The 26,425-nt window shown below is 41.4% G+C and overlaps 1 protein-coding gene across 1 annotated transcript in view; it reads right to left on the reverse strand.

Annotated features, from left to right (window-relative positions):
• Window positions 1-26,425, reverse strand: part of cdh23 (cadherin-related 23) — an 834,383-nt gene that overhangs the window by 339,408 nt on the left and 468,550 nt on the right. Inside the window, exon 11 of the mRNA XM_045700638.1 lies at window positions 21,831-22,019. Coding sequence (XP_045556594.1) covers window positions 21,831-22,019 — 189 coding nt within the window. The remainder of the gene's footprint in view (window positions 1-21,830; window positions 22,020-26,425) is intronic.

The raw sequence follows: 26,425 nt of genomic DNA on the forward strand, positions 1-26,425 counted from the left end.
ATATTGGTTAAATATTCAAATGGATGATAATAAAAGCTGCAGTATGAGATGTGGGACTGCATTACGGACTATGGATGGAAATTAGCTCTTTTGCTACTCCGGCATATTTACATTGAAGTGAAAACTGAAATGTTGATTAAAGTGAATTGTTCTTTTCAACAACAAAAAGGAGGTATGCAGTCCTGGTGATGACTCACAAGCACAAGATCATGTCATTAGATATCTGAATCATAAAAGTATTAAAATAGTACTATGGCAACAACATATGTAGCAAAAAGTAATTACTATTTGTTAATCAATCAAGATCCAGATACTTAGCAGTATCATACATTCAGCATATGTACTTTTACAGATACACACACTAGCATGTACTCTTACACACCAGTGTTGTGTTTTGAGACCATCTAAAGCAAGACCGATTCAAGACCAAGACTGGAGCAAATCGAGTCCGAGTCAAGACCCAGACCAAAGGGGGGGTGAGACCAAGTCAATTCAAGACCATGGTCTTTCCAATGACCCTAACCAGTGGTGTAGTGGTGCCTGGAAAAGTGGGTATATTCTAATTTTGCCAAAAAGTTTCCAAACGGAAAGGCACCCTGTGTAAACAAATCCTATGTTTTCCTATAGTTTGAGTTTTCCTATAGATTTTTCAGATTTGCATTCTCAAAATCACACTTTCTTTTAATATAAAAAATAAAAAAGTCCACAATAATGCTTAAACCACATCAGTCTGATTGGGTGGGCCTGTCAGGGCCTGGCTCCCCAGTGGGTGGGCCTCTGTCCACCCAGGCCCATCCATGTCTACGCCCCTGACGCAAACAGCCATGATGACAATTGGCATCACAAATAGCCTACTAACCAACACTTCGGACTAAACTTTTTCAATACCTGGTTTGCATACTTAGTTAGCATTTATGATATATATGATATATAAGCTGAAACGTCTTTCCTACCCTACTGGCTACAGATGTCATTCTTCTGTGAGCTGCTCCATGCGAAAACCAGTTGAGAGCTGGTTTGCAATTGTTTAGGCTACTTTGGCTACTTTGTGCATGATTTCTCTATTGTACTACTGAATTGATAAGTCGTATTCCTCCACTACACTACTTTGATATGCACTAGTAGGGATTAAGAACTGAGTATAAGCAATGCCGACTGAAAAAAAAGTAAGTAAACAGTATATACCTGCGTATACCCTCCACTACACCACTTGCCCTTTGTGTTTTACAAAAAGTACACTCTCCTACATGAGTGTGCTGGTATTTCAGTTGCTGTCCTTTTAGAATCACAAACCTGTTACACACTAAAGGCCTATAGGTTCCCCACTGTGCAAACATGTCTATAATAGATATAAAGGCTGTTACGATATTAATGTTTCAAGGAGTGCATATATTTGGCCTGGCGAAGCGGTTTTATGCACTGACTGAATGGAAGCTGATAATTATTAGCTTTTTACTCCGCTGGTCTCGGGAAGAAATGACATGTCCTCACTGTCCGAGACCGAGTACAAATGTATCTGACACCGAGACAAGACCGAGACATGCAATATGTGGTCTCGAGACCGGACTCGAGTACTTCAACACTGCTACACACTACTAGCATGTACACACTACAAGCACGTACACCAGGGGTTGGCAATAATTTTGGCTTAAGGGCCACACAGATTTTTGGGGGGACAGATTTGTTTGTTAAATCAATTTGCGGGCCAGAAAATGTATATAGGTCCATTATAATGTCTACATACTTTGCATCTGGTATACAACAAATAAATTAGGGATGCACCGATGTGTAATTTCTGGACCAATACCAATATCTGACATTTTCTTAGCAATATTGACCAATAGAAATGTTTGTAATTTTATGGCCTTTTTAACCATTCCTACAACCAAGTTTATGTCCATTAGGCTAATATGAAAAATCTCAAATGACTTAAATATTGGAAAGGTGTAACAATTTTAATTTGCATCATGTAGGGATTTGAAAGAAAGAAAGAACACCAGGTAATAATTGTGTTTGTAGCAACAACTTGTCCTGCATAACTTGTCAAGGTCTTTGAGGGAAAAATAATGCATGTATGTGTTTCTGAGAGTCTTAGCTTTCAGGAATGGGGTAATAATAGCTAATAGCTCCAACCATACAAACACTAGAGTCAAATTTTTAAGAAGTAACCAGAAACCTCTCAGTTTTTCCCAAACGCCAATAGTGGACATCGAAGGTTACCCATGTAACTGAGCTTCTATGAACTAAGCGGCACATTTTTTTGTTTGTTAAGTCCACCACGCAGTTAATCGGCTTAGGCCCTATTGTTCTCACCCCTGGTGTTCGCACTACTAGCATGTACAAGACAAAACCATCATTACTGGAGTGTGAGAGTCAGAAAATGTAAGACTTTATTTTGACTGAGCACAAACCTTTTCAAAACATTGAGAAATGGGGGAGCTCAATTGATGCCAGGCACACGCATGTATTCACCAATTATTGGCTCCATCCAAGCACATGTATTTTCTTATTATCTCTACATCTCGTTCCTCTATCCTCTCTCATCCCTCCCTCTATATATCTCAGTATGTACACCCACCCCTCTACCTGTAATCTATCTCTTTTCTCTCTTATCTCTGTCTTTGAGATGCAGGGTCAGAGGTTAGATCGTATCTCAGAGTGGCAGCTCTAACTTCCCCAGACTGGAAACCACCAGCCACCACACACACACAAATACATGTACATCCCCCCCACCACCCTACCCACACACCCACAACACAAACCACTGAGAGCATGTGGAATGGTTATGAACTGTGTCTCACCACCCGCAGCCAATTATAAAGACCCCTTTTCTATTTCTGCGGGAATCCATTTGCCAGCGAAATGGCTCATGACGACAGCGGGAGAATGATTGATCCGCAGAGAGAACAGTTCAATAAACATTTAACCTGGAGGGTTCTCTTTTTCGCGGAAAAAGACAAGAGAGAACAAACAACGGAGGGAAAAAAATCAACCCCTGAAAAAATAAACAAGTGAAGATTAGACCCCACTCAATAGACCCAAACATCTGTCTGACGACTATCGGCGAGCAACGAGTTGCGCCCCCATATGGCACCCTATTCAGTACATAGTGCACTACTTTTGACCAGATCCCTATTGGAGTTCATAATCTCGTATCCTCATCTGAATCGTCCTCTCTTTATCTCTCCCACATAAAGGTCACTCCACCATATTGCTTAACATTATGTAAATTGTAATTGGGCGTTTGAGTACAGAATAGAGCAAATCTCCATGCACTGCCCACAAAGCTGCCGCTGCTACAGCTGCCGTCACTTCTACTAAAGTGATGATTACACCACCAATGGCAGCTCATTGAAGCCATGCGTTTAAATTATAATTGTGTGTGTGTGTGTGTGTGTGTGTGTGTGTGTGTGTGTGTGTGTGTGTGTGTGTGTGTGTGTGTGTGTGTGTGTGTGTGTGTGTGTGTGTGTGTGTGTGTGTGTGATGTATGTTTGCGGACCGTCTGACTGTGTGTGTGCGTGTGTGTGTGTGTGTGTGTGTTTGATGAAAGCAGAATGACACAATGAGAGGATAATGTGTGCTGTGGAGGAGATGAGGATGTTTAAGGAGCCATGTTGACAAGCATGACTATCTAAATCGCTCTGGCTACACTTAGGCTGGGATTCACTCAGATCACGCTTGTAGACAATGCAGCTTTTAAAGGCAATGTTACCATGTTCGCGGAGATCACATTCAAGGTAAAAGCTGCAGATGTCATCTTAATTGGAATTTAACTTTCAATAGAGAGGTTTCAGATTTAGTCCTGGTCATGTTGGTTTAGTGCGTGTACAAATGATCCAGTGACATCATTTTTGTCAGAGATGAAGAGAAAACAAAGGCTGGCGTAACATGAAGAACATGCAACATGACACAACAAAATGTAATTTCTCTGATACACAAAAAAGTCTATCATGTTATTTACAACTGTGTTATATTTTATCAAATACAAATAACACTTATCAAACACAAACTCATAAAGCTCACTTTTTACATTTTGACTCACCATTTCACACCATTATTGGCTCCTTCAAGATGAGTGTCACATTATTCACAGCATCCCTTAGCTCAAATCCCTCCTTTCGCACAACCAAATATTTTATTTTACCAAGGTATTCACTTTATAGGGAATAGGGGGCCATTTAGGACTCAGACAGTGGATCGATGGTGGAGGGCATCATGTTTGGCGGTTAAAATGGCCTTATGTTTTTGTTTTGTTTTTCATCTCGCAGAGAACCATTGTGGCTGATGACTGGCTATTTAAAAAAATATTCAATATGCAGGGATGTCACCTCAAACTGCCCATAAACGTAATTGCCTATTCATTTGCCTCTCTATCTTACCAGAAGCTCTCATACCAAGGTCCTGTCAGATGTGGCTATCACAAAGTTTACTGACGAGTTTTGAGCGGAAAGTTTTAGATTCAAATGGAGAAGAGTGATGAAGAAAGAGCTCTGTAACTACCACTTGTGTCACCCACTTGTAAAAATGGAACATCTCTGACTCTCTCCCTCACCACGTGTGGGTTAGTAGTGCATCTAGTAATGCATCTGTCAATGTCAGCTCTGCCTTGATTGCTATGTATTGTTACCAGTGGAGGCTGGTAGTGGGAGAAATATTTATGAATACAGCACTTTAATTTGCATGTAGTTGATATTGTTCCATTCATTCAATTCCAGACATTACAATGAGCCAATCTTCAACATTCAACCTTTCATCAGTCTGTACTGGATTTTACTATTCAGATCTTTTTTGTTATGTGTTGAGCATACGAATCAGTGCATGCATTTTTATGTGTAGGTGTTTGTACATGCATTCATGTGCATGTGCATTATTGTGGAGTGAGGTAGTGTCTTTGTTGTGTTAACCTGTGTATGCTGTGTGTGTGTGTGTGTGTGTGTGTGTGTGTGGGTGTGTGTGTTAATCTAGGTCGCACTCCAAATGGCACCCTAGTCCCTACATAGTGACCTACACCGTAATTCTTTGTTGTTGTTTCAACATATTATTTCCAGTCATAAAGTTGTGCAACATATTTCAAGCTATGTGAAGTTTAAATGTGAAGTTATACTAACTCACACCAAATTTACTTTGACTAATACAATATAGTTAACTTCACCATTTGTCAGTTTAACTTACTATTTCTAGTTAAATCAATAGCAACTTAGTTATGTCAACTTTAAATGTAGAGTTATCCTAATTAACACCACATTTACTTTGAATAACTTACTATGTATAATTTAATTCATTTAGGTTTTAGTAGCGATAACTACACCTCCATTTTAAAATGTAATCTAACTGTCACGCCCTGACCTGAGAGAGTCGTTTTTTTTCTCTGTTTGGTTAGGTCAGGGTGTGACATGGGGTGGGCATTCTATGTGTTGTATGTCTACTTTGTTTTTGTATTTCTCTGATTGGAAGCCATACTTAGGCAGCCTGTTTTCCTTTGGGGTTTGTGGGTAGTTGTTTTCCGTTTAGTTGTGAGTACCTGACGGAACTGTCTGCTGTCATTTTTGTTTATTTGTAAGTGTTCATTCTTTCATTAAATTCAAGATGAACCTATTCCACGCTACACCTTGGTCTACTCATTTTGACGACTGTGACAATAACTTACTATCAAGTTAAGTAGACTACGGTATATATACACAAGTGATGGGACGTTGGATACCGGAGAGCCGATGCAGTTTTCAAAGCACTACTGATCTGACAAAATATACCGATGCTCATTTCAAGGTTAGATTAACATGTGATCAATGATATCTTCGTTTAATCACATGCTTTTTTGAAACGTGTTTCAAAATGCAAAATCCAACTGATTTCACCATTATGCCAGTGCTTTCTTCGATGATGAGTTTCTTTCAGACATCGACGATTCGTGTTATTTTTTGGCAGCACATACAGTTGAAGTCGGAAGTTTACATACACTTAGGTTGAAGTCATTAAAACTCATTTTTCAACCACTCCACAAGTTTCTTGTTCACAAACTATATTTTTGGCAAGTCAGTTAGGACATCTACTTTGTGCATGACACAAGTAATTTTTCCAACAATCATTTACAGACAGATTATTTCACTTACAATACACTGTATCACAATTCCAGTGGGTCAGAAGTTTACATACACTAAGATGACTGTGCCTTTAAACAGCTTGGGAAATGCCAGAAAATTATGTCATGCTTTAGAAGCTTCTGATAGGCTAATTGGCATACTTTGAGTCAATTGGAGGTGTACCTGTGGATGTATTTCAAGGCCTATCTTCAAACTCAGTGCCTCTTTGCTTGACATCATGGGAAAATCAAAAGAAATCAGCCAAGACCTCAGAAAAATAATTGTAGACAAGTCTGGTTCATCCACGGGAGCAATTTCCAAATGCCTGAAGGTACCACGTTCATCTGTACAAACAATAGTACGCAAGTATAAACCCCATGGGACCACGCAGCTGTCATACCGCTCAGGTAGGAGACACATTCTGTCTCCTAGAGATGAACGTACTTTGGTGCGAAAAGTGCAAATCAATCCCAGAACAACAGCAAAGGACCTTGTGAAGATGCTGGAGGAAACAGGTACAAAAGTATCTATATCCACAGTAAAACGAGTCCTATATCGACATAACCTGAAAGAAGCTATTGCTCTAAAACCGCAAAAAAAAAGCCAGACTACGGTTTGCAACTGTACATGGGGACAAAGATCGTACTTTTTGGATAAATGTCCTCTCGTCTGATGAAACAAAAATAGAACTGTTTGGCCATAATGACCATTGTTATGTTTGGAGGAAAAAGGGGGAGGCTTGCAAGCCGAAGAACACCATCCCAACCATGAAGCATGGGGGTGGCACCATCATGTTGTGGGGGTGCTTTGCTGCAGGAGGGACTGGTGCACTTTACAAAATAGATGGCAACATGAGAAAGGAAAATTATGTGGATATATTGAAGCAACATCTCAAGACATCAGTGAGGAAGTTACAGCTTGGTTGGAAATGGGTCTTCCAAATGGACAATGACTCCAAGCATACTTCCAAAGTTGTGGCAAAATTTTATAAATCTTCTTAGGGATAGGGTCCATTTTTCTGAATTTCCTCATGTGCCCAAAGTAAAAACTAATGTGCCCATAACTTAAATGCATTTAATAAATAACTTAAATGCATTTAATAAATAACTTAAATGCATTTAATAAATAACTTAAATGCATTTAATAAATAACTTAAATGCATTTAATAAATAAAGATCTTTAGGGTTATGGAATATTTTGGAGTGTTATAGAAAACACTTGAATTTTGTAGAAATGTAAAAATAATGTATGAGAAAAATTGATATGTCAGGCGAAAATCCAAAGAAAAACCAAACATGCTCTTATAATGGAAAGCTATCGGTCCTATGTAATTCCAGCTCCCAGATTGCAATTCCTATGGCTTCCACTAGATGTCAACAGTCTTTGTTCATGGTTTCAGCCTTGTTTCTTCAAAAAAGAGGAATAATTTTGAGTTTTGGTTCAAAGAGTCCAAGTGGAAAATCACTCTGTCGGCGCGCGATGAAGAGGAGGGGTTTCTGCTAATTTTACTTTCCTATTGAACATACTTCTTTCCGTATGAAATATTATAGTTTATTTACATTTTAGGGTACCTGAGGATTAAATAGAAATGTAGTTTTACTTGTTTGAACAAAGTTTAGCGGTAGCTTTTTGGACTCCTTTGTCTGCATGTTTAACCTGTTGGGGATAGGGGGCAGTATTTGCACGGCTGGATAAAAAACGTACCCGATTTAATCTGGTTACTACTCCTGCACAGAAACTAGAATATGCATATAATTATTAGCTTTGGATAGAAATCACCCTAAAGTTTCTAAAACTGTTTGAATGGTGTCTGTGAGTATAACAGAACTCATATGGCAGGAAAAAACCTGAGAAGATTCCAAACAGGAAGTACCCTCTCTGACCATTCCTTGGGCTTCTTGCCTCTGTTTATTGAACATTTAGGATCTTTGCTGTAACGTGACACTTCCTACGGCTCCCATAGGCTCTCAGAACCCGGGAAAAAGCTGAATGATGTAATTCTAGCCCCAGGCTGAAACACATTAGCGCTTTTGGCAAGTGCTCTATCAGAGGGCCATCAGACTGAGGCTCGTGCATGAGGAGATCCCATGCTTTTACTTTCGCTCTCTTTGTATTAAAAAACGATTTCCCGGTCGGAATATTATCGCTTTTTTACGAGAAAAATGGCATAAAAATTGATTTTAAACAGCGGATGACATGCTTCGAAGTACGGTAATGGAATATTTAGACATTTTTTGTCACGAAATGCGTCGTGCTCGTAACCCTTATTTACCCTTTCGGATAGTGTCTTGAACGCACGAACAAAACGCCGCTATTTGGATATAACAATGGATTATTTGGGACCAAACCAACATTTGTTATTGAAGTAGAAGTCCTGGGAGTGCATTCTGACGAAGAACAGCAAAGGTAATAACATTTTTCTTATAGTAAATCTGACTTTGGTGAGTGCTAAACTTGCTGGGTGTCTAAATAGCTAGCCCTGTGATGCCGGGCTATCTACTTAGAATATTGCAAAATGTGCTTTCACCGAAAAGCTATTTTAAAATCGGACATAGCGAGTGCATATAGGAGTTCTGTATCTATAATTCTTAAAATAATTGTTATGTTTTTTGTGAACGTTTATCGTGAGTAATTTAGTAAATTCACCGGAAGTGTTCGGTGGGAATGCTAGTCACATGCTAGTCACCTGCTAATGTAAAAAGCTGGTTTTTGATATAAATATGAACTTGATTGAACAGACATGCATGTATTGTATAACATAATGTCCTAAGATTGTCATCTGATGAAGATCATCAAAGGTTAGTGCTGCATTTAGCTGTGGTTTGGGTTTATGTGACATTATATGCTAGCTTGAAAAATGGGTGTCTGATTATTTATGGCTGGGTACTCTGCTGACATAATCTAATGTTTTGCTTTCGTTGTAAAGCCTTTTTGAAATCGGACAGTGTGGTTAGATTAACGAGAGTCTTGTCTTTAAAATGGTTTAAAATAGTCATATGTTTGAGAAATTGAAGTAATAGCATTTCTAAGGTATTTGAATAACGCGCCACGGGATTCAACTGGCTGTTGAGAGAGGTTAAGCCCAGATAGGTTAAGATTTAGATGCACTATTGTAAAGTGGTTGTTCCACTAGATATCATAAAGGTGAATGCACCAATTTGTAAGTCGCTCTGGATAAGAGCGTCTGCTAAATGACTTAAATGTTAAATGTAAATGTATGTTGAACGAGTGGATTACTGAAATCGATGGCGCCAACTAAACTGACCTTTTGGAATATAAATAAGGATTTATCTAACAAAACGACCTTTCATGTTGTAGCTTGGACCCTTGGGATTGCAAACAGAGGAATAGTAAGTGATTTATTAAATAGCTATTTGTGATTTTATGAAGCCTTTGCTGGTTGAAAAATAAGTTGATGTGGGGCTCCGTCCTCAAACAATCGCATGGTATGCTTTCGCTGTAAAGCCTATTGTAAATTGGACAATGCAGTTAGATTAACAAGATGTTCAGCTTTTAAACTATATAAGACACTTGTATGTTTATAAATGTTTAATATTACAATTATTTATTGAATTGTGCGCCCTCCAATTTCACCGGATGTTGTCGACAGGTGTCCCGCTAGCTTATTAAGGACAACAAAGTCAAGGTATTGGAGTGGCCATCACATAGCCCTGACCTCAATCCCATAGAATATTTGTGGGCAGAACTGAAAAAGTATGTGCGAGCAAGGAGGCCTACAAACCTGACTCGGTTACACCAGCTCTGTCAGGAGGAATAGGCCAAAATTCACCCAACTTATTGTGGGAAGCTTGTGGAAGGCTACCCGAAACGTTTGACCAAAGTTAAACAATTTAAAGGCAATGCTTCCAAATACTAATTGAGTGTATGTATACTTCTGACCCACTGGGAATGTGATGAAATAAATAAAAGCTGAAATAAATAATTCTCTCTACTATTATTCTGACATGTCCTATTCTTAAAATAAAGTGGTGATCCTAACTGACCTAAGACAGGGAATTTTTACTAGGATTAAATGTCAGGAACTGTGAAAAACTGAGTTTAAATGTATTTTGCTGAGGTGTATGTAAACTTCCAACTTCAACTGTGTGTATATATATATATATATATATATATATATATATATATATATATATATATATTTACATTTACATTTAAGTCATTTAGCAGACGCTCTTATCCAGAGCGACTTACAAATTGGTGCATTCACCTTATGATATCCAGTGGAACAACCACTTTACAATAGTGCATCTAAATCTTTTAAGGGGGGGGTTAGAAGGATTACTTTATCCTATCCTAGGTATTCCTTAAAGAGGTGGGGTTTCAGGTGTCTCTGGAAGGTGGTGATTGACTCCGCTGTCCTGGCGTCGTGAGGGAGCATGTTCCACCATTGGGGTGCCAGAGCAGCGAACAGTTTTGACTGGGCTGAGCGGGAACTGTGCTTCCTCAGAGGTAGGGGGGCCAGCAGGCCAGAGGTGGATGAACGCAGTGCCCTTGTTTGGGTGTAGGGCCTGATCAGAGCCTGAAGGTATGGAGGTGCCGTTCCCTTCACAGCTCCGTAGGCAATCACCATGGTCTTGTAGCGGATGCGAGCTTCAACTGGAAGCCAGTGGAGAGAGCGGAGGAGCGGGGTGACGTGAGAGAACTTGGGAAGGTTGAACACCAGACGGGCTGCTGCGTTCTGGGTGAGTTGTAGGGGTTTAATGGCACAGGCAGGGAGCCCAGCCAACATCGAGTTGCAGTAATCCAGACGGGAGATGACAAGTGCCTGGATTAGGACCTGCGCCGCTTCCTGTGTGAGGCAGGGTCGTACTCTGCGAATGTTGTAGAGCATGAACCTACAGGATCGGGTCACCGCCTTGATGTTAGTGGAGAACGACAGGGTGTTGTCCAGGATCACGCAAAGGTTCTTAGCACTCTGGGAGGAGGGGACAAGGGAGTTGTCAACCGTGATGGCGAGATCATGGAACGGGCAGTCCTTCCCCGGGAGGAAGAGCAGCTCCGTCTTGCCGAGGTTCAGCTTGAGCTGGTGATCCGTCATCCACACTGATATGTCTGACAGACATGCAGAGATGCGATTCGCCGCCTGGTTATCAGAAGGGGGAAAGGAGAAGATTAATTGTGTGTCATCTGCATAGCAATGATAGGAGAGACCATGTGAGGATATGACAGAGCCAAGTGACTTGGTGTATAGCGAGAATAGGAGAGGGCCTAGAACAGAGCCCTGGGGGACACCAGTGGTGAGAGCGCATGGTGCGGAGACAGATTCTCGCCACGCCACCTGGTAGGAGCGACCTGTCAGGTAGGACGCAATCCAAGCGTGGGCCGCGCCGGAGATGCCCAACTCGGAGAGGGTGGAGAGGAGGATCTGATGGTTCACAGTATCAAAGGCAGCAGATAGGTCTAGAAGGATGAGAGCAGAGGAGAGAGAGTTAGCTTTAGCAGTGCGGAGAGCCTCCGTGACACAGAGAAGAGCAGTCTCAGTTGAATGCCCAGTCTTGAAACCTGACTGATTAGGATCAAAAAGGTCATTCTGAGAGAGATAGCAGGAGAGCTGGCCAAGGACGGCACGTTCAAGAGTTTTGGAGAGAAAAGAAAGAAGGGATACTGGTCTGTAGTTGTTGACATCGGAGGGATCGAGTGTAGGTTTTTTTCAGAAGGGGTGCAACTCTCGCTCTCTTGAAGATGGAAGGGACGTAGCCAGCGGTCAAGGATGAGTTGATGAGCGAGGTGAGGAAGGGGAGAAGGTCTCCGGAAATGGTTTGGAGAAGAGAGGAGGGGATAGGGTCAAGTGGGCAGGTTGTTGGGCGGCCGGCCGTCACAAGACGCGAGATTTCATCTGGAGAGAGAGGGGAGAAAGAGGTCAAAGCACAGGGTAGGGCAGTGTGAGCAGGACCAGCGGTGTCGTTTGACTTAGCAAACGAGGATCGGATATCGTCAACCTTCTTTTCAAAATGGTTGACGAAGTCATCCGCAGAGAGGGAGGAGGGGGGGGGAGGATTCAGGAGGGAGGAGAAGGTAGCAAAGAGCTTCCTAGGGTTAGAGGCAGATGCTTGGAATTTAGAGTGGTAGAAAGTGGCTTTAGCAGCAGAGACAGAAGAGGAGAATGTAGAGAGGAGGGAGTGAAAGGATGCCAGGTCCGCAGGGGAGGCGAAGTTTTCCTCCATTTCCGCTCGGCTGCCCGGAGCCCTGTTCTGTGAGCTCGTAGTGAGTCGTCGAGCCACGGAGCAGGAGGGGAGGACCGAGCCGGCCTGGAGGATAGGGGACAGAGAAAATCAAAGGATGCAGAAAGGGAGGAGAGGAGGGTTGAGGAGGCAAAATCAGGAGATAGGTTGGAGAAGGTTTGAGCAGAGGGAAGAGATGATAGGATGGAAGAGGAGAGAGTAGCGGGAGAGAGAGAGCAAAGGTTGGGACGGCGGAATACCATCCGAGTAGGGGCAGAGTGAGAAGTGTTGGATGAGAGCAAGAGGGAAAAGGATACAAGGTAGTGGTCGGAGATTTGGAGGGGAGTTGCAATGAGATTAGTGGAAGAACAGCATCTAGTAAAGATGAGGTCAAGCGTATTGCCTGCCTTGTGAGTAGGGGGGGAAGGTGAGAGGGTGAGGTCAAAAGAGGAGAGGAGTGGAAAGAAGGAGGCAGAGAGGAATGAGTCAAAGGTAGACGTGGGGAGGTTAACCTCTTGGGGCTAGGTGGGACGCTAGCGTGCCACCCGTGGTGCACTCCATCAACAGCAGGTGCATTTCAAGAGCGGCAAATTTGAATCCAAATAAATGTCAAAATTCAAATTTTTCAAAAATACAACTATTTTACACCATTTGAAAGATAAACATCTCCTTAATCTAACCACGTTTTACGATTTCAAAAAGGTTTTACGGCGAAAGCATAAATTTAGAGTATGTTAGGACAGTACATTTACAAGAGTTGTGTGTAATGTTTTGTCAAGTCAAAGACAGGGTCACCAAAACCATAAAACCAGCTAAAATGATGCACTAACCTTTTACAATCTCCATCAGATGACACTCCTAGGACATTATGTTAGACAATGCATGCATTTTTAGTTCTATCAAGTTCATATTTATATCCAAAAACAGCGTTTTACTATGGCATTGATGTTGAGGAAATCGTTTCCCTCCAATAACCGGCAGTCAAGTCAGCGTAACAAATTAAATAATTAAAATTAGAAAACATTGGTAAAATATTATATTGTCATTTAAAGAATTATAGATTTACATCTCTTGAACGCAATCAACTTGCCAGATTTAAAAATAACCTTACTGGGAAATCACACTTTGCAATAATCTGAGCACTGCGCCCAGAAAAATACGCGTTGCGATACAGACTAGACGTCATGTTGGGGAGATCTAAAATCGAAAATACTATGTAAATAATCCATTACCTTTGATTCTCTTCATCAGATGTCACTTCCAGGTATCACAGGTCCATAACGAATGTAGTTTTGTTCAAAAAAGCTCATCATTTATGTCCAAAAATCTCCGTCTCGTTAGCACATGATGTAAGCCAGCCGGACTTCTCGTCATGAACGAGGGGAAAAAATATATTTCCGTTCGTTCAAACATGTCAAACGTTGTATAGCATAAATCATTAGGGCCTTTTTTAACCAGAACATGAATAATATTCAAGGTGGACGAATGCATACTCTTTTATAACGTATTGGAACGAGGGTACCCAACATGAACTCGCGCGCCAGGTGTCTAATGGGACATCATCGTTCCATGGCTCTTGTTCGGTCAGATCTCCCTCCAGAAGACTCAAAACACTTTGTAAAGGCTGATGACATCTAGTGGAAGCAATAGGAAGTGCCAAAATATTCCTAAACCCCTGTGTTTTTCAATGGGATAGGTTTAAAGTCAATACAACACATCAGGTATCCACTTCCTGTCAGAAAATGTCTCAGGGTTTTGCCTGCCAAATGAGTTCTGTTATACTCACAGACACCATTCAAACAGTTTTGGAAACTTTAGAGTGTTTTCTATCCATATATAATAAGTATATGCATATTCTAGTTACTGGGTAGGATTAGTAACCAGATTAAATCGGGTACATTTTTTTTATCCAGACGTGCAAATGCTGCCCCCTAGACCCAACAGGTTAAAGTCACCCAGAACTGTGAGAGGTGAGCCATCCTCAGGAAAGGAACTTATCAAGGCGTCAAGCTCATTGATGAACTCTCCAAGGGAACCTGGAGGGCGATAAATGATAAGGATGTTAAGCTTGAAAGGGCTGGTAACTGTGACAGCATGGAATTCAAATGAGGAGATAGACAGATGGGTCAGGGGAGAAAGAGAGAATGTCCACTTGGGAGAGATGAGGATTCCAGTGCCACCACCCCGCTGGCTCGATGCTCTAGGGGTATGCGAGAACACGTGGGCAGACGAAGAGAGAGCAGTGGGAGTAGCAGTGTTATCTGTGGTAATCCATGTTTCCGTCAGCGCCAGGAAGTCTAGGGACTGGAGGGTAGCATAGGCTGAGATGAACTCAGCCTTGTTGGCTGCAGACCGGCAGTTCCAGAGGCTGCCGGAGACCTGGAACTCCACGTGGGTCGTGCGCACTGGGACCACCAGGTTAGAGTGGCAGCGGCCATGCGGTGTGAAGCATTTGTATGGCCTGTGCAGAGAGGAGAGAACAGGGATAGACAGACACATAGTTGACAAGCTACAGAAGTGTTGTTTCTTGTATTATTGTCTCGTGTCTTTAGAGAACTGTTTCACTTTGATATCCTTTTTCTTCTGTCCTGATTTTCTCTTTCTTTTCTTCTGTTAACTAGATATTCTTTGTTGTTCTTCGTTAGCTAGCTAGCTTCTTCCAAAAGAGTCCCTAGCAACTGCTTAGCAACTGGTAAACAATTCAGCTAGCTAAGATAACTACAATTTTATGAAAAATTGTTATTTTTCAAAAGCCTATCTTCTTTGTTTGTTGCTTGTTTTTTCTCCTATTCAGTCTTGCAGTTTTCTTTTGCTTTTTTCCGATGTACTTCACTCTAAAAACCATGTAAATTTCAATATTTGTAGGAGCTCATTTTTCAGCTGCTGCTGCTCAAATTGGAGTTCCGGAATTCATATATATATATATATATATATTCATATATATATATATATATATATATATATATATATATAGGAATTCATATATATATATATACACACAGTTGAGGCATATATATGGGAGGCAGGCAAATAACTTTCACTGAGCTGTGTAAAGATTGACAGGGGTGAGACAATTCATTGTAACGTATCTTAATGTTCTTTTGTTGTTAGCAGGTGCACTATCCTTTTGACCCTGTGCAGCCAGGTCCCATCTACTTTTTTAGCTCCTCGCAAGTGTGGCTCGTTTTGTGTCTGCTGTGAAGGAATACCACAACAAGTCAACTACTTGATTGATGAAGGCATGTCATCCAGCAAAGGCAGCAGCGCAGTCATAAACTACATGCACCATTTCTTCACCAACTACGGAGTTGGAGAAACCTGTGTGGACCTGCATTTTAATAACTGCAGTGGCCCAAACAAGAACAAGTTTGTGCTCTGGTTTTGTGCCTGGTGGACAATGCACAAGCTCCACCACAGTCTCGACCTTCACTTCCTGATCAAAGGCCACATCAAGTTTGCCCCGGCTGGTGCTTCGGCCTCATCAAGCAGCCTTTCAGAAAGACCAGAGTGAACAATTTGTCTGAGATGGCTGGTGTTGTGAAGGACAGCACTGTGACAGGGGTCAACATCCCACAGCTGGTTGGACTGGAGGATGGAATGGTGCTGGTGGAAAACTATGGCTGGCAGCAACACCTGACTCCGTACTTCAGGCCACTGCCACAGAACAAGCAGTACCATCACTTCAGGTGAATAGGATTTTAATTGCATTGTATGAGGTTATTCTTCTTATCTACACTTGAGAAGTGAATTGTTGTTGTGCAAGGTTGTAATGTGTTTATTTATTTGTGGTTATTTCCTGTTTTACTGCTTCGATGCTCTGGGGCCTGGTGTTGTTGTCACCAAGGAGCGTTTGGACTCAGTCAGGACCAGGTTTCAGCTGCTGCGCAACGCTGACATCCTTCCTCCAATAGATGGTCTGCCTGTACAAGCACCACCTTGACTGGATACAGCTAGACAAACTTATGTTTTTGAGAAAATCAGGGAGTTTTGCAACGAAGAGGACATCCCATGCACTTCACTAAAGTCAAGCGCAGCACAGAAACAGGCTCTCCGAATATAGATTCCCTTGTTCATGTGTGGTTCGGACGGACCAGTCATCAGCACTATCTGCAGAGCCTCTATTCAAATGACTCTCTCCTAAACACACACGCCATACGCCGTTGCTGCTACTATTCTTTTAATCCTGCTGCTCAGCCACTTTACCCCTGATTGTATGCATATAACTAACTACCTTGTCTATCACGGATATCATTATTGATATTATTCTTGTACATACTGTATATTATTTTATTTATATTGACACTCTCTGATATTGCTGCTATGAAAGAAATAATTTGGCTGTACAATTTACACCTTCTGTAGAGACCCATCCACTTAGCAAGATATGGCCAGTGGTGTAAAGTGCTTCAGTAAAAATACTTGAAAGCACTATTTAAGTATTTTTGGGGGTATCTGTACTTTACTTTACTATTTATATTTTTTGCCAACTTTTACTTCACTACATTCCGAAATAAAGTACTTTTTACTCCATACATTTTCCCTGACACCCAAAAGTACTCGTTACATTTGACAGGAAAATTGTAAAATTCCCACACTTATCAAGAGAACATCCCTACTGCATCTGATCTGGCAGACTCACTAAACACAAATGCTTTGTTTGTGTAATGGGTGTCGTGTGTGGAGGACCAAGACGCAACAGGAAAATGTATACTCATCTTCTTTTTAATTATTGAAGAAGGTGAAACAAAACACGTATACAATATGAAAATGACACTGACAGTTCCGTCAGGTGAAGAACACAAAACAGAATACAACTACCCACAAAGGGACAGGTGAAACAAGCTCCCTAAGTATGACTCTCAATCAGAAACAACGATGTACAGCTGTTCCTGATTGAGAGCCACACCAGGCCAACATAGAAATACACAACCTAGGATCCTAGAATACCAAAGCAAGAACATACACCAAAAACCCTGGAACACATAAATACAACACCCCTCTACATACACATAACCCCCGAACCACATAAAACAAATACCCCCTGCTACGTCCTGACCAAACTACAATAACAAATAACCCCTATTACTGGTCAGGACGTGACAGTTTGTAAATTATGTCTGAGTGTGCCCCTGGCAGACCCTGTCAATAACAAAAAAAATGTAATTGTGCCGTCTGGTTTAATATATGCTATTTGAAATTATTTCTAATTTTACTTTTGATACTTAAAACTTGTTGGGGATACCCCTTCCCGTTCGGATCCCGTTAACGGGATTGCTTGACAAGATACAATGCACGAAATTCAAAACAGAATAAATCGAATAATTTAAATTCTCAAACAATCAACTATCTTACACCCTTTGAAAGATAAACATCTCCTTAATCTAACCACGTTGTCCGATTTCAAAAAGGCTTTATGGTGAAAGCATAAAGTTAGATTATGTTAGGACAGTACATTGAAAATAGCTGTGTGTAATGTTTTGTCAATGCAAAGACAGGCGTCACCAAAAGCAGAAAACCAGCTAAAATGATGCACTAACCTTTGACAATCTTCATCAGATGACACTCCTAGGACATTATGTTAGACAATACATGCATTTTTTGTTCTGTCAAGTTCATATTTATATCCAAAAACAGCATTTTACAGTGGCGGTGAAATTCAGAAAACATTTTCCCTCAAATGCTGCTGGTGAATCAGCGCTACAATTTACAAAATTACTATTCGAAAACATTGGTAAATTATAATATTGTCATTCAAAGAATTATAGATTAACATCTCGTGAATGCAACCGCATTGCCAGATTTCAAAATAACTTTACTGGGAAATCACACTTTGCAATAAACAAGGTGCTATGCTAAGAAAAATAGGCTAGGCGATACATGTTAGCGCCATCTTGGAACCATCTAAAATCAAATATACTATTGTAAATATTCACTTACCTTTGATTATCTTCATCAGAAGGCACTTCCAGGAATCCCAGGTCCACAACAAATGTAGTTTTGTTCGAAAAAGTTAATAATTTATGTCCCAATAGCTCCTTCTTGTTGGCACGTTCTGTAGGCTAGTCAAAATGTACCAAAGCCCGCGGGACTTGTCGCCACGAAAGAGCAAAAAAAAAATATTTACGTTCATTCAAACATGTCAAACGTTTTATAGAATAAGTCTTTAGGGCCTTTTTCAATCAGAACTTCAATAATATTCAAGGCGGACGATTGCATTGTCTTATAAAACGTTTCGTAAAGAAAGGGTCCCCACACGCATGCGCGCCATAGTAGACATGGCCATCCGCCTATGACCAACTTTCCAGGCCTCTCGTTCGGTCAGTTTTTACAGGAGAACACTCAAACCCCTTTGTAAAGACTGTTGACATCTAGTGGAAGCCTTGGGAAGTGAAAAATGAATCCTAACTCACTGTGTGTTTCAATGGCAAAGGTTTGAAGTGATTCCACACATCAGATTTCCACTTCCTGTTAGGATTTGTCTCAGGGTTTTGACTGCCATATGAGTTCTGTTATACTCACAGACACCATTCAAACAGTTTTAGAAACTTTAGAGTCTTTTCTATCCAAATATACCAATTATATGCATATTCTCGTTTCTGGGCAAGAGTAGTAAACAGTTTAAATCGGGTACGTTTTTTATCCGGCCGTGCAAATACTGCCCCCTATCCCCAACAGGTTTTAAGTACATTTTAGCAATTCCATTTACTTTTGATAGTTAAGTATTTTTAAATCAAATACTTTTAGACTTTTACTCAAGTAGTATTTTACTGGGTGACTTTTATTTTTACTTGAGTCATTTTCTATTAAGGTATCTTTACTTTTACTCAAGTATGACAATTTAGTACTTTTTCCACCACTGGATGTGGCTGGGGGTTACAGCATTTATTTCACATGACCCATCAATTTAGACAAGTGTGTCTGGGTAAGCGTCATCTAATATTTATAAAATATTTTTATCTGGAACTTTCTGTTTACCTGGAATTTGTCCTTATTGTAGGCTACTACTTTTACCACTTTTAGTCTTAATTGTTACTTCTATGTTTAGCACATGACCTCACATGTGAATCCTTAAAGAGATGGGTGGGGCTGGCTTAAGAGGGTGTGAACAATGCTGAATGGGTGTAGACAAAGGAGAGCTCTGCAGTAGGTACCAAAACATTCAAAGGCCCTTTTCTCAAAAGTGAGTTTACAAGTTTATCAACTTTCAAAGCAGAATTACTTTCCCATTGTTCCTAAAAAATGCGGTGTTTGATATACCATGTTGTAGCTCTGAGTCTACTTTTATCCAATGTAAAAAAAACAAATCAAACATTTTGCTATATAAGACCGATTTGAGCCGGTCGGTCAAAATGTGTTTACATTCCTGTTAGTGAGCATTTCTGCTTTGCCAAGATAATCCATCAACCTGACTAGTGTTCACTGTGTTAAAAGCGCTGAGGAATTAACCATTTTTCGACACAATTTGGTGAAAGCCCCAAAGGCTTCAGAAATCATCGTTTTCCCATCACTAACATATACATGAAGTAAACAACCTTAAACCTCGCTGTAATAAAATAGAGATTTCAGTAGGGAACATCATACTCCCATTTGTCTCTTACTCATGTGTGAGCTTTTTTGTCAGTCTCAAATCCTTAAAAGGGTGCTTACTTATAACCAAAAAGGGTTTTAATGGCTTCTTCACGTGTGGGATCGTCTGAAGGGGGTGGGGGGTCTTTTGTGGGGAAAAACTCCTTCTGATTGGCTGGGCCTGGCTCCCCATGGCTGCACCCCTGCCCAGTCATATGAAATCCATAGATATGGGCCTAGTTATTTCAACTGACTGATGTCTTTATATGAACTGTTGCATGTTGCGTTTATATTTTTGTTCAGTACACATAGCACAATTTGTTTCTGAGTGTGTATGGGCCCCGGTCAAAAGTAATGCTCTATATAGGGACTATGGTGCAATTAGGTACTCAGCACTAGTGATGGACAGGTAGGGAGTGTAGTTAAGCTGGGGGTTGAATAGGGATGGCCCAGTTGGGGCTGCATTCTGATTCATTCTCCGCTGTAGATCTGGTTGAAATCCATCTACTGTAGCTATGTGACAGTCCTTGATCCCACCCAGCTTACATAGAGAGAAGAATGGAAATATACCTAAAGGCATCTATTATGGAGAATTCACAGGGGCACTGCTTGTATTGATAGAGGCATGCTTTTGCCTGGGAGGAATTGAGGAGAGTCAGATGGCAACATTCTGTATTTTTTTTAAATGCCATGCACATGTGTGTTATTTTTAGTACATTTCCTCTGCCAACTTCTGCACATGCGCACACAAACGCACACACATGCGCACACACACACATTCTCTGACACTCTGACAGCCTCTGGGGACAGAGGGTTGAATAGGGGATAGGGCGCAGTCTGAGAGCTGCACCCCTCTTATCATCTGCCAGGTGTGCCCGTAACCACCTGGTGGAGGAGCTCCCAGCACTCCTATCCATCGCCATGCTGACAAGAGCAAACACACTCCATGGCATGAATAAACAAACCTGCTGCTAAATAGGCCACTATCTCTCCATCAGACACATACTCTATGTCTCTCTCTTTCTCTCTGTCTCTCTCTGCATCTCTCTCTCTCACTCTCTCTCTCTGCCTCTCACTATCTAACTCTCTCTATCTCTCCCTCAGCCTCTCTCTCTCTATCCTCACCCCTTTCTCTCTTTCTTCTTCTCTCTCTCCATCTTAGCTTCCCTCTGTCTGTATGACTGCCCTATTCACTTAACTTCCTGCCAGTACTCCATTAGTTATGCTACTTTCTCTACACCTTCTTCCCTCTTTCCCAACCCCTCTACCTCCTTCTTCTCCTCCTTCTCTCCCTCCTTCTCGTTCTCTCTCCACTTGACTTGCAGTTATCTATCAAATTTCATCCTGGCGGCTGTGGTGCTGGAATCAATCAGAGTTGACTAGCTTTCGGCTTATCTCAACCCGTGGTGATTGATTTTCCTCGTTAGGTATAATTTGATGCTCTATCCCATATCTTCCAAAGCAAATTAAATTGTAGTCTAGTCGAATGGGGCTCCTAGTCTTGGGCTGCTGTGAGTGACCGAGCAAGTGTGTGTGTAAGAAGATTGTCTGTGTGTCTGTTTATGAGCGCATGTGTATGTGTGTCTGTGTGTCAGCGTGGTGGGATGTTAGATAGAGCTAATGGGAAGTGGCGGACACATGATGGAAAACTAAAGAGGATGCTGTTGAACAGGGCTGCTTTCCCACTGGGCTGACACACTCACTCAGCACAGCACAATGTCTCCTCTGCAACTACTCACTACTGCTGAAATACACTACATCTGAATCTAGACTGCTGTACTGAGCCAATGCAACAGCTAGGATTGCAAGATTCCATTAAAGTTCCCAAAATTCTCAGGTTTACCAGATATCCTGGTTGGAGGATTCTGGATTTCCTGCTTATTCTGTCCTGATCCCAGGAACTTTCAACCGTGTCAAATAAAGTGTTACTGTTTATTACCGTTTGTTACCATTTGTTGACATTTATTGTTACAGGCATGCATGCATGGTGATGGTAACCCACCTCATCCTTGTCTTCAGCCTGTATGAAGAGAGGCAGGGCAAAGCCCACCTGGGCCAGCTCGGTGATGTGCACACGGTACTCGGAGCTGTTGAACTTGGGCGCGTTGTCATTCTTGTCAATCAGCAGGATGGTGAAGGTGGTCATCACCGAGGCATCTGACGGTGTACGGTCATCGTTCAACTCTGTGCCCTGAGGGAGGAATGGAGGGGAGAAACGTGGGAGAGAGAGAGAGAGAGAAAGAGAGAGAGAGAGAGCGCGGAGAGAGAGAGAGACACAGGGGGAGTATGGGAGGAAGACGGGCAGAGAAGACAGGCGAATAAGTGCAATTCATTTCCAGTGTGAACAAGAGAGCGAATGAGAAAGCGAGAGAGGTGTCATATTGGAGCTGAAATTGTTCTGGTGGAGTGAAAGCAGTAAGCACTCAATGAATGCGTCCAAATGGCACCCTATTCCTTACACTGGGCTTCCGAGTGGCGCAGTGGTAAAGGCACTGCATCTCAGTGCTAGAGGTGTCCCTAGCGGTCGTGATTGGGAGTCCCATAGGGCGGTTCACAATTTGCCCAGCGTCGTCCAGGTTTGGCCGGAGTAGGCAGTCATTGTAAATAAGAATTTGTTCTTAAAAGGATCGGACCATTCTTTTAAATTTTCGCCTAAAATTACACACCCAAATCTAACTGCCTGTAGCTCAGGACCTGAAGCAAGGATATGCATATTCTTGATACTATTTGAAAGGAAACACTTTGAAGTTTGTGTAAGTGTAAAATTAATGTAGGAGAAAATAACCCATTAGATTTGGTAAAAGATAGTACATACAAAAAAACATGCGTATTAATTTTTCATTTTTTTTCATCATCTTTGAAATGCAAGAGAAAGGCCATAATGTATCATTGCAGTTTAGGTGCAATTTAGATGTGTGTGTAAAGTTTCAGATTGATCCAGTGAAGCATTTCAATACTGGACAATATTTTGTATCAAGTCTGCCCAAATGTGCCGAATTGGTGAAATGATACATAAAGTAAATACAAAAATGATATGGCAATACAAATTTAAATTTACACACTTCCAGGAATGTCATATATGATGGATCATTAGCTTATACACTAACTTTCACACATCTAGATGGCTGGGCGGGGTGGGTGTGGAGCCAGACACAGCAGGGGTTAAAACTGAAGAACCCAGTTCCTACATTTGAATATAAAAATGTATTTTATAAAACAAAACTATGCTAAATTTTATCTCTGGGATCCTCAGGATGACAAATCAGAGCAAGATTACTGAATGTAAGTACATTATTTTTACCTTCAGAGGTGAATGTATCAAACCAGCTGCCGTGATAAAAGTTTTTTGTTGGTGTGCACTCTCCTCAAACAATAGCATGGTATTGTTTCACTGTGATAGCTACTGTAAATTGAACAGTTAGATTAGATTAAAAATATTAAAAATACCCATATAGGACATGTCTGTGTCCTGGGAAATGTTCTTGTTACTTATAATGTCATGGTAATCACATTAGCGCACTTTAGCTCAACGTGGAGGGACACCGATCACGTAGAGGTTAACTGACTTGCCTAGTTAACTAAAGGTTAAATTAAAATGTATAAATAGTCTACTACTTTTGACCAGGGCCCATAAGGCTCTTTATAGGGATAGGGTCCCATTTGGGATGTAACCAATCTCCTCCAGGTATTTACAGCTGTACCTTTATTGGATCGGGGGGTGGGCAGAGTGACTCAAAGCAATCATAGAAAGCATCTCTAAGTGGGGGCGCAAAGAGTTCACTGTAGATACACATCAAACACACAATGAGATTTAAGAGAAAATAGTCCCATTACTCTCTCCCTCTCTTTTTTTCCCTTTTTTTTCTCTCTTTCTTTTGCTCTCTCTGTCGATAATGGGAGGAGCGGGGAGATGAAAAGAGGTGAGAGAGGGGAAATAGAAAAGGGTTTTGTCTTTTATTGTAAAAGTGACGGAGCGATGTCGCAGGCAATAGGAATGGTTCAGACAAAAGTGGTGCCTTGTGGGTAATCAGGGTTTTGTGTCGTTTAGAGGCGTGTGACATCCTCTTCCAATAAATATAAATAGTGACACAAGCGATAAATACACAGTAAATAACAATATATATACAGGGAGAACCAGTACCAAGTCGATCAAATCAAACCAAAGTTGATTTGTCATGTGCGCCGGGGTACGAGTTAATTGAGGTAGTTATGCATATATACTGTAGGTAGGGGAAAAATGACTCGGCAAAAGGATCGATAAGAGACAGTAGCAGCATTGTATGTGGTGACTGTGAAAGTGTGTGCGTGTATTGTGTGTGTGTGGCATCAGTATGCATTTGTGCTGCATGTTATGTGTGTGGGAGTATGTAGTGTGTGTGTGTGTGTGTGTGTATGTGTGTGTGTGTGTGTGTGTGTGTGTGTGTGTGTGTGTGTGTGTGTGTGTGTGTGTGTGTGTGTGTGTGTGTGTGTGTGTGTGTGTGTGTGTGATGTTGTGTCAGTGTACGTGTGTGTAGGTAGAGTCATTGCAGGATAGTTAGTGCAAAAAAATTTATGTGAGTGTTGGGCTGTCTTTGTAAGTATGTTTGAGTGTGTGGGTAGAGTCCACAGTGTGGGCATAGAGTCATTGCAACAGAGATAGTATAAAGAAGACTCAATGAAGGTAGTCCAGGTAGTCATTTGATGAGCTATTTAGCGGTCTAGTTTAGTCTTATGGCTTAGGAGTGGGTCGTGTTGGTTCCAGACTTGGTGCACTGGTATTGCTTGCCATGCTTGCCTTGGGTGGCTGGAGTCTTTGACACTTTTTTGGGCCTTCTTCTGACACCAACTGATATAGAGATCCTGTATGGCAGGAAGCTCGGCCCCAGTGAAGTAGTGGGCCGTACTCACCACCCTCTGTAGGTGTCTTGCAGTTGCCTTGCGAAGCGATAATGCAGCCAGCCAAGACGCTCTCAATGGTGCAGCTGTAGAACTGAGGGCCCATGCCAAATCTTTTTAGCCTCCTGAGGGGGAAGAGGCGCTGTCGTGCCCTCTTCACAACTGTTTGTGAATCATGTTAATACCTTAGTGATGTGGACACCGAGAGGCTTGAATCTCTCGACCCACTCCAGTACACTCTTAGAAAAAAAGGTGCTATCCAAAATCTTAAAGGTTTCTTTGGCTGTCCCCATAGGAGAACCCTTTAACCTGTTAGGGCTAGGGGGCAGTATTGACACGGCTGGATAAAAAACATACCCGATTTAATCTGGTTACCACTCCTACCCAGTAACTAGAATATGCATATACTTATTACATATGGATAGAAAACACCCTAAATTTTCTAAAACTGTTTGAATGGTGTCTGTGAGTATAACAGAACTCAAATGGCAGGTCAAAACCTGAGAGATTCCTTTACAGGAAGTGGCCTGTCTGACCATTTGTTGAACTTCTTCTCCATCTCTATCATTTACTAAGGATCTCTGCTCTAACGTGACACTTCCCACGTCGTCCATAGGCGCTCAGAGCCCGGGAAAAAACAGAATGTCGTCATTCCAGCCCCAGGCTGAAACACATTATCGCCTTTCTCAAGTGGCCGATCAAGGGACACTGGCTTATGCGCGTGACCCCGACCGCCCCCGCCTTTGGGATTTTTTCCTCTGTTTGCCGAAAAGGAGATTCCCTGTCGGAATATTATCGCTTTTCTACGAGAAAAATGTCGTAAAAATTGATTTTAAACAGCGGTTGACATGCTTCGAAGTACGGTAATGGAATACTTAGAATTTTATTGTCACGAATTGCGCCATGCGCGCGACACTTCTTTACTATTTCGGATAGTGTCTGGAACGCACGAACAAAACGCCGCTATTCGGATATAACGATGGATTATTTTGGACCAAACCAACATTTGTTATTGAAGTAGCAGTCCTGGGTGTGTATTCTGACGAAGCAAACAAAAGGTAATCAAACTTTTATAATAGTAAATATGATTATGGTGAGTGCTAAACTTGCCGGGTGTCTAAATAGCGAGCCCGTGATGCCTGGGCTATGTACTTAGAATATTGCAAAATGTGCTTTCACCAAAAAGCTATTTTAAAATCGGACATATCGAGTGCATAGAGGAGGTCTGTATCTATAATTCTTCAAATAATTGTTATGCTTTTTGTGAACGTTTATCGTGAGTAATTTAGTAAAATGTTAGCGAATTCCCCGGAAGTTTGCGGGGGGTATGCTAGTTCTGAACGTCACATGCTAATGTAAAAAGCTGGTTTTTTATATATTTACGTTCGTTCAAACATGTCAAACGTTGTATAGCATAAATCATTAGGGCCTTTTTTAACCAGAACATTAATAATATTCAAGGTGGACGAATGCATACTCTTTTATAACGTATTGGAACGAGGGTACCCAACATGAACTCGCGCGCCAGGTGTCTAATGGGACATCATCGTTCCATGGCTCTTGTTCGGTCAGATCTCCCTCCAGAAGACTCAAAACACTTTGTAAAGGCTGGTGACATCTAGTGGAAGCAATAGGAAGTGCCAAAATATTCCTCAGCCCCTGTGTTTTTCAATGGGATAGGTTTAAAGGTAATACAACACATCAGGTATCCACTTCCAGTCA

Source organism: Salmo salar, chromosome ssa18, assembly GCF_905237065.1.
Source record: "Salmo salar chromosome ssa18, Ssal_v3.1, whole genome shotgun sequence".
Lineage (NCBI taxonomy): Eukaryota > Metazoa > Chordata > Actinopteri > Salmoniformes > Salmonidae > Salmo > Salmo salar.